The following is a 9,995-nucleotide window of genomic DNA, read 5'->3' on the forward strand; positions in this document are numbered from 1 at the left end:
CCTAGCTTTTTGGCATTGATTAGTTTAGTTTAGAGATACAGTGCAGAATCAGGCCCTTCGGCCCATTGAGTCAACGTCGACCAGCGATCGCCGCACACTAACACTATCCTGCACATACCAGGGATAATTTAACCAAAGCCAATCAACTTACAAACCTGTACATCTTTAGAATGTGGGAGAAAACCCACACGGTCACGAGGAGAACGTACAAACTGCGTACAGTCAGCACCCGTGGTCAGGATCGAATCCGGGTTTCTGGTGCTGTAGCAGGAGTTCTGGCTACAACTCTACTGCTATGCTACCACTTCAAAAACAATTATAGGTTTTCTCAGCAAATACATTCATCATAATAATGAGAGAAACAGAAGCAGGACTTGGCCACGCCATCCCTCGAGCCTGTCCCACCACTGATGGATCATATGCCTTAACGCATACATTGCCACCCAATACCCACATCTTTGGAATACCTGTGCAACTTTTGATCTCGGCCTTGAATATACTGAATGAATGCACAGGCTTACAACCATCTGTGTGTGTATGTATGGGGAAGAGAGAAAATCTTCTTTTCCCAATTATCCTGAAATTATACTCTAAAGTTTTAGACAGAAATAAATCTCAGCATCTATCCCATCAGTTCTCCTCCACATCTCGGTAAATTCATTTTGCACTCTTGTAATGTCCAGTGCGTATAGGCTTAAACTCACTTTTTATAGGACAAGCTCCTGGACACTAGAAGATGCAACAGCCCAGTTGCTTCAGACTTTTTAGTATTTTTTTTGATAATTTTACCAGAAATATACATTTATCATGTTCATTCTTGATCAGCCTGGTTTAAAAAACATTTAATATAACCATATCTATACTGCAATTAAATCTATACTCTAGTCTTAATCTCTTTTCCTTCCTTGCAGTTGTGGCTGCCAATGATCTAAAGTGGCAAACAACTGGTATCTTCCGTCCATTTGTCGAAGTTAATATGATTGGCCCTCACCTGAGTGACAAGAAGAGGAGGTTTGCCACTAAATCCAAGAACAACAGCTGGGCTCCAAAGTTTAATGAAACCTTTCAATTGTATGTATCTTTTTATTCTGCTTTTAGCAATGGGCCATTTAATATAGAAATTAGACCCATCTGCCTGTCTGTGCCAGATATAATCCCAAATTAAACTAACCTCATACCTGTGTGTGATCCACGTCCCGTGATCCATAGTTGGTTACTCTGAAAAGCATGTCAAATGTAGCCATTTCTTGTTTGAGTAGTGGGCAGCCATTTCAGTAACTCACCTTATTCCCCCAATTGCTCAACTTCAGTCAACAGTGAATTTTTTGTAGTTTTGTTTTCCCCACATGAATTATTCACAGGAATCGGTCATATATTTAACCTACGCAGGGATCATTGGAGCAGAAATAGTGAAATTTCAAGATGCATGCAAAATGAAATAGAAATTAGTTACAAATTAGATCCACAAGAAACTGCAGGTGCTCAAATCTTGAGCAAAAGAATGTTCAGGAGAAATTCAGCAGGTCAGACAGCATCCAGTGGAGGGAATGGACAAACAATGTTTCAGGTCAGTACCCTTCTTTCAGACCCGAACCAAAACATTGCCAGTCCATCTCGTCACAAATGCTGCCTAAACTGCCGAGTTCCTCTAGCACTGTGCTTTGCTCAGATACAAAATAACTGCTTTGTTCAACTAATTTATGGTGGTTATCTAACGTGTTATCCTCTTCCCATATATCCGCCTAGTCTTCAGAAAGTCCATGTTATTACAGCCATTATTATAATTCATCTAGAAGTACAACATTATGAGAGGCATAGATAGGGTAGACAGTCAGAACCTTTTTCCTAGGTGGATATGTCAAAGGCTAGAGGATATTGCTTTAAGATGAGGGGGGCAAACTTAAGGTGCAGGGTAAGTTGGGGGGTTTTTAAACGCGGTGGGTGCCTGGATAGTGTTGCCTGGGGTGGTAGTGGAGACAGGTACAAGAGTGGCATTTAAGGGCCCTTTACATAGGCACATGGATATGCAGGAAATGGAGGGACATGGATCACACACAGGTATGAGGTTAGTTTAATTTGGGATTATATCTGGCACAATCAGGCAGATGGGTCTAATTTCTATGCATCAAAATTATATTTTCTCCCAAATCTGGTTTCAGTTTTTTCAACTTAAAGTAATTTTGTCTATGCATGCAAGTTATTACAACTGCAATCATAATTATAGATAAAATATGAGCGAGATACTGTATATCACGTGCGGGAAGGATAATGAGATGCATACATCGCCTCTAAATTTATATCATTCACTCAACCAATTGCTTTTTCTTCTGCAGCACTTTGAGTGCCGAGGATGGTCCAGAATGTTATGAGATCCAGATTTGCGTGAAAGATTACTGCTTTGCAAGAGAAGATCGGAGTGTTGGTATCGCCATGATGCAGCTGCGAGATATTATCCAGAAGGGAAGTTGTGCCTGCTGGTTACCTCTGGGCCGCAGGATTCACATGGATGAGACAGGATTAACTGTCCTCAGGATACTTTCACAAAGAAACAATGATGAGGTGGCAAAGGAATTTGTAAAATTGAAATCTGACATACGATCTGCTGAAGAAGGCAGTTGAAAAAGGTGGCCAAAAATCAGAAAGGTAGATCAGAATTAAAAACTTTAATGTCTTAAGCTTTTGGAGCTTCAGTTCTCTCATCTTAATGAAGCCACATGCCCCAATTAAGTAAGCAAAAAAATAACAAATCAGGAGGCCCGATTTAAGTTTTGGTCTGTGCATGTCTCTGTGGTTAATTTATTTTTTCTTTGCCAGTGTGGACAATTAATTTTACTTTTTGTTCATGAGAGGCAGCACCCAGCCCCGGAGAAGTCAGAGTATTCTTATGGAGTTACAACCGGATTAACTTTAATGGTTAATGTCACTCGAGTAAATAAATCCCACATGACTCTACTGAGCCTGTGTACAATGAGCACTGTGATCCTGTTCTTGTGGAGAGACCTACAGCTGAAAGAACTTGTATACCTCTTGTGAAAAGCCTCAGTTAACCTTTCTCTTCAACACCAAACTGCCAAAGTGTCTTTATATTGACAGGTGTAACTAATTTCTGACACATTCCACAGTATTTCCTGAATAGATTGTTAATGTGAGCTGTATTCACAAACAGGCTCAGTATTTTACGTACCATTTAAGATTAGACACAAGTTTTGGGGTTTAATTAACTGCTTTGCAAAATGTCTGTAAAACAATAACTCCGATGTGACGAATGTGAGCGAAGTTAAATATCCACAAGCTAATCAACTCTTGAACCAGTAGCAGGGAATAGTCATCATGACAAGCTGTTTCATGCAATCTGAAAAATTACTGTAATAAGCATGACCAACTTATTGTAATAATATCCACAAAAGGTTTACAAATGTAAGCCACCACGTATCGTCTCTTACCATTTGTTTCAACACATCCATTTCTTGTGCTGCCAGAGATAAATTGGTGGACATTTAATTAGTTATAGATTTATTTGTTTTTTATATAGAAACCAAGGACTAAAGAGAGCTTTAGATGCAAGGCTCAGAAGATGAGTAGATGCATGAAGCATTTGGAGTGTATATTAGTAATAAAAGATAGTGATCCTAATATTCTATTTACATTTGAAACAATTGCCCCTGCCACACATACAAAACAAGAGAAGGAAAACCAACATGTATACATATTGGGATTTGGAGTTACTATAACCAAACGCTTTCCTGTAAACAATTGGTGCTGAAATGACTGACGGTTTGCTACACAGACTGTTAAGATAACCTCATATTTATACCCAAGTTAACTACATCTTTATGTACACACTCCTTGTAGCTCCCAAGTGTTTCCTTTTTGACTTCCATTGGCCTGGACTTAGCCAACATTTCTACAGACAAGTGTAGGAGACCTGGTGAACGCACAAGTCTTGAATTTCCTTGACCAAGCTTTCACAGCACTCCTCAATGGTGTGGCAGGAGCTTGCTGGAATAGCACAGCACTTGAGCTGGGATATCAACTCTCATTTGACCTGGCACAAGATCTATAAGCCTATTCATTTCTATGCAGAATTCATACCTACAAGGAAACATTCTAATGACAAGTTATTTGCTTGCAATAATATTTAAATAATTAAAAGGGCTTTTAAATGAAAACATTTAAGTTTTGAATGCATCTGAATATCAGAAATATTCAGAAGCACTGAAAAATGTTGATAGCTTTGACAGATGACAACGCTGGGTTTATGGCTGTGGCAAGCAGTTTCCCTACCTGCATTTCCCCAGGAGTGCTGTGAACAAGGTCATGCATGGGTCATGCCAAACATTGTCCTACCATTGATCAGCTTCAAGACAAGCTCCTTCCAACAAGATTACTTTTCCTGATGTGGATCAGGTAGTTATGGAATGCAAAAATATCACAGCTCCACTCAAATTCCAAGGCATACAGTAAAACTAATGCAGCAGCACCAGCAGTGCTAATCTGCCAGATGTTCCAGACCACTGGCCAAGAGTGAATGCTACTACACTTATATACTGTACCCCAACATGTTATTTTTAAGATATTACATAATATTATAATGCATTTTTCCAGTGAACATGGTGCACTTAAGGAGAACGTGGGAATGAGGCCCCAATGAGCAAGATACTGAACCATCAGGATCTCCAAGCTGGGGGATAGCAAATTATTGGAGAGTTTTACTGTAGTTGCTTTTGGTAGAAATATACATGCAACAAAAGATTACAAGATTATGGGGCGGCACAGTTGCGCAGCAGTAGAGTTGCTGCCTTACAAGCCTCAGAGACCCAGATTCAATCCCGAATACGGGTGCTGTCTGTACAGAGTTTATACATTCTCCCTGTGACCGCGTGGGTTTTTCCCAGGTGATCCGGTTTCCTCCCACACTCCAAAGACGTACAAGTTTGTAGGTTAATTGGCTTCTGTAAGTTGTCCCTGGTGTGTAGGATAATGCTAGGGTATATGGGTGATCGCTGAACTCTGTGGGCCAAAGAGTCTGTTTACACGCTGTATCTCTAAAGTAACTAAATGATTACAAGACAACACAAAAGATTAAAAAGATCGAGCACTGACCAATCCATACTTAGTAACACAGCTGACTCCATTCTGGTGAGCCCTTTCCACAATTGAACAACTGTAAAGGGCAAGTTCTTTCTACAACTGCTTTAACATTCAGCCACGCTCCCTGCTGAACTCAGCCAGGCTCAGCATGTAGATTTCCCAGTACAAGTTACAAGGAAAATGTCATGTTAAAAGAATCAGATCCCCCGGGGGAAACCCAGGCCAGTATCTTGATAGAATATGGAACAGCAAAGTAACAGCCCTGTTGCTCCACAATGCCTGTCCAACACAATGATGATCCAATCTGCTTGCACATGTACCACCTTGAAACAAGAGCAGCAAGTCAACATTGAAAGTATTTTCAGAGTAAAACACCCTGGCAAGCTTTAATATATAATATCTCCAATTTAAACCACAATTTCTATTTTTATCTCTATAAGCAAGGGGCAAAGTCCCAAGTCAAAACTTTTCAGTCATCAGTAATTGATTACAGCCATTAAATTGATTAAATCATACACAAACATTTACTTAATGTTGGAAACAATATCAAGGCAAAGCACAATTAAAATTGATCAGATTTGAAAGGGCACTTTAGTCAGATGCTGATTATCTTGACCCCCTTGCCATTTTTCATTATATTTTATCAAAAATACATACCCACTTCTAAACATTCACTCTTGGCTCTCTTGATCAGGAACAAAGACCATTAAATATTTAATATCTCTTACCTTTAGTGATGTCATGCACTCCCCATTCAGTGCACAGGCAAAAACTGCCCTTTTGTTTAGTGGTCAAGGAAATAAAAGTTAGAATCATTTATAGATACGGTTAGCATTCTATAGGAGCAGAAATGTCACCTCATCACAGATCAAGTTATCCTAGTTAATTTTACATCAGGATCATGGAAAAATAGCAATGTTCGCCACAATTTATTTTACAGATCTTATGTATTGAAAAAAAAAACTGGTGTCTAATCCTAAAGGGACCTCAAAATAAATTTTGCTTTTGGTTTAAAACCACTTTGCAGTGCCAAATGTGGTATTCTCCTGTTCACAATGGGTGACACTTGTTTTTGCTGCCTTACGTGCTAAGTTAAGTGTAAGAATTGTTTTCTTTTGAGGGAGTGCATGACAGTAAAATTCAATGAGGGATATGGCACTTTATGGCTGAATAATTATTTTATTGAAGATGTGGGAAAACAGCATGAAATAATTTTTTTTGTGAAGTCATTTATCAAAATGGTGTTTTTGATAAGTTTTCAGCACCCAGCATGCTGAAAATAGTTTCCAAATAATATAGCACATACGACAGAGGCAATTTCATTGCAACACGTGACTGATGTTCAGAGATGAATTGTGTGGCATGATTTGCACTATTACTACATTCATGTTTAAGATCCTATTCTGAACAAGTCTTCGCACATGGGTTTTTCTTTTATATAGTTTGTATTTTAAAAGTATAAACATTTGTTTATTGGTTAGCAGATATGGAATTTGTGCCATACAACCAAGTTTGGCATCCTCTTAAAATAAACTTTTAACCCAATTTCTTTTCACATATTAACTGGTTTCAATTTATTGGATTAATCTGATAGTATATAATAGCATTTTTCAAAAGCTTCAAAATAAACAAAGGCATAAATGGATATATTTTTTTTTTAATGCAGGACACCATGGTATCAATGTCACATCTCAACATCCTCAGCATAGGTGGTTAACTACACTACCAGATTAAATGTTAAAGTATATGATTCAAAAATGGTGATACAGTCTTTCATCCCACATCCAAAATGACCAACATACTGAATGATAGATAAAAACAAAGTACTGGAGTAACTCAGTGGGTCAATTGAAGGATCTCGACCCAAAATGCCACCTGGACATGTTCTCCAGAGATGCTGCTTGATCCGCTGAGTTACTCCAGCATTTTGTCTCGTTTGCAAACCAGCACCTGCAGTTCCTCATTTCTCCAATAAATAAAAACAAATCTGATATTCTGCAGATGAATTTATAAACTCGTGTCAGTGTAGGAAGCAACTGCAGATGCTGGTTTATTCCAAAAAATGCTAGAGTAACTCAACAGGTCAAGTAGCATCTCTGGAAAACATGGATGGCAGTCAGATGAAGGATCCTAACCCAAATGATCACCTTGCCATATTCTCCAGAGATGACTCCCGTTCTGTTGAATTACTCCAGCGCTTTGTGGCTTTTGTGTCATGGCTTTTGAATGGTTGTGGGACAAAACCCACTATTTTACATCGATTCTCTTACAATGCATATTTGGCATATGGGGTGTAGGTGTGCACGATACTCTTTCCAACCAGAAATGTGTGACAACAGTTCACAACACTGATCACAACATTCAGGATCTTTTTGTTCCTCTTAAACAGCCTGGGTTGGGTTTGAATGATAACAACCAACTAATTTCTGGTGCACTTTACCAGGATGTTGCATGTAGCACCAGCTCCATATCAGGTCATCCATAGAGATCATAAAATTGTCCGCAAACAAATGTGTAGCAACGTTAGCATAATTTCACCAGATGGATGCATTAAATTTATCACAGCTGCTGCCACATTTCCGCGCAGCAATCTAATTAGCTGCCAACCCTTAAAGACAAACTTTGCACAGGAGGGATAGAGCAACATGTTATAACTGCCACAGATGTGTGAAAGTACCAAGATTATGTGAGGAAAGATGCATCGCTAATGAACAAGAGGCAAGAGCAAGACTACAAGAATGCCAATAGTTCATATGGAAATGTGCCCTTTGCAACATTAACACACTAGTGCCGACACCAACACCTAACCTGAAGACGTGCAATCTGAAGGGTCTCACCTCACCCATCCACGTTCTCCAGAGATGCTGCCCGTTCTTTGTAACCTAGACGCTCACTGATGAGATCTAATCAACGAATGCGCCACTGTGGTCCAGAAGGTTAAAGCACAAAGGATACAAGTGAACTGGATCGAACATTGGCTTGGTGATTGGTTGCGAAAGACTTTAACTCCTCCTCTCATTCTCACACTGACCTTTCAATCCTGGGCCTCATCCATTGTCAGTGTGAGGCCCAGCACAAATTGGAGGAACAGCACCTCATATTTCGCTTGGGCAGCTTACACCCCAGCGGTATGAACATTGACTTCTCAAATGACAAATAACCCTTGCTTTCCCTCTCTCCATCCCTCCCCATTCCCAGTCCTCTGGCCAGTCTTACTGTCTCAGACTACATTTTATCTCTGTTTGCTTTGTTGTGACCTTCTCCCAGCTGACAATGATAACAATGATCTATTCTACATGTTCCTTGATCTTTATTCCCTTTTGTCCTGTTTTAACACCTTACACATCCTTATCTATGCTTCTCCTTCTCCCCTGATATGTCTGAAGATCTTGACCCAAAATGTCACCCATTTCTTCTCTCCAGAGGGGCTGCCTGTCCTGCTGAGTTACTCCAGCATTTTGTGTCTATCATTGGCTTGGTGACAGTTGGCAGCGAGTCGTTTTAGATGGACATGTTTCTAATAGGAATTGTGCAAATTGTTTATTCAACAGGTAGAGCGTTTGTAGAAGGAAAATGGATGGTTCTGCGATCTCTCTACATCATTGTCCATATCTCTCGTTTACCTTTCTCCCCCCCCCCACCAACAACTAGTCTGAAGGGTCTTAACCCGAAGCCATGCACCACTACAAGTGCTGAGTAGCTTGTGAATATTTTTCACCCATTCCTTCTCTCCGGAGATGCTGCCTGTCCCACTGAGTTACTCCAGCTTGTGTCTATATTCAACACCAGTACAGCCTCAATCTGCTTTCTAACTGCACCTTTTGCCACAATGAAAACAATTTATAAAACAGAAAAGCATCCTAGAATGTTTTGTTAAAATCTACTTTGTAAAAAGGTAATACCAGTAGTTAACATATCAGTATATTTTTAAGCCATGTGTCACTAAAGCAGCATGTCACTTTGTAATGTGTAAAAATATTCACAAGCTACTCAGCACTTGGAGTGGTGCCAGAGCAAGTTCTGTATTGTTCAGCTGCAGAGGCGGAAGGGGAATAAAAGTGAAACTCAAGCAATTTTGCTCAAAGTTAAAAGTTGAAGAGAAGGCAGGGAGAAGGGAAGTGTTTTAAGGGTTCATAATAAATAATAGTTACAATATGCAAGCAAGAGCATTCATCTGATTTCACCGTGGAAAAATGCCATTATGATATTGGAACCATTTACTTTTCCACTTGTCAGCATAAAAGCTTCAAGAAACTTTGCATCAACGTGACAGAGCAGGTGCATTTAAAGAGCAGAAACAAGGATGTGCAGGTGCTAGGTTCTAACTCTGGGTCAGGCTGCATCTCTGGAGAACATAGATAGGTGACGAGGGGCAGGACAAAGCATGGCAAGTTATAAGTGAATACAGGCGAGTGGAGCTTTTGATGAACAGATGGTTAGACAAAGGCCAGAGATGAAAAGATAAGGGGGGAGACCAGAGGATGAGAGTTGCAAATTGTGAAGCCAGAGGAAGGAATGTAGGTGATGGAAGATGGGGTGGAATTAAGTGTCCATGTGAGAGTAGAGCTGTGGAAAGTTAAAGAAAGTGCAGGTGCCCTGGCTGAGATGCACAAATCATTAGACACCGATGTGCTGGAAGACTGGAGGGTGGCTAATGTAATGCCTCTATTTAAACCCTGGGACCTATAGACCATAAGCCCAACATCTGTGGTGGACAATTTATTCTAAAGGGATCAGGTGGTATGGAGAAAAGGCAGGTACAGGATACTGAGTTGGATGATCAGCCATGATCATATTGAATGGCGGTGCAGGCTCAAAGGGCTGAATGGCCTACTCCTGCACCTATTTTCTATGTTTCTATTCAAGGATGCACATTTGAATAGATTGGCTGATATGGGGTAATT

At 39.9% G+C, this 9,995-nt stretch overlaps 1 protein-coding gene across 8 annotated transcripts in view; it reads left to right on the plus strand.

Annotated features, from left to right (window-relative positions):
• The window catches only part of unc13a (unc-13 homolog A), a 169,306-nt gene extending 164,456 nt beyond the window's left edge, over positions 1 to 4,850 (plus strand). For 7 of the 8 annotated variants that reach the window (XM_033046858.1, XM_033046865.1, XM_033046856.1 and 4 more), the window contains 2 exons: positions 912 to 1,071; positions 2,334 to 4,850. In XM_033046858.1, the coding sequence (XP_032902749.1) occupies positions 912 to 1,071; positions 2,334 to 2,619 (446 nt within the window). In that variant the 3' untranslated portion in view covers positions 2,620 to 4,850. The remainder of the gene's footprint in view (positions 1 to 911; positions 1,072 to 2,333) is intronic. The other variant, XM_033046860.1, reaches the window with a different exon arrangement.
• The last annotated feature ends 5,145 nt before the right edge of the window (positions 4,851 to 9,995 follow it).

The sequence above is a fragment of the Amblyraja radiata genome, chromosome 29 (assembly GCF_010909765.2).
Source record: "Amblyraja radiata isolate CabotCenter1 chromosome 29, sAmbRad1.1.pri, whole genome shotgun sequence".
NCBI lineage: Eukaryota > Metazoa > Chordata > Chondrichthyes > Rajiformes > Rajidae > Amblyraja > Amblyraja radiata.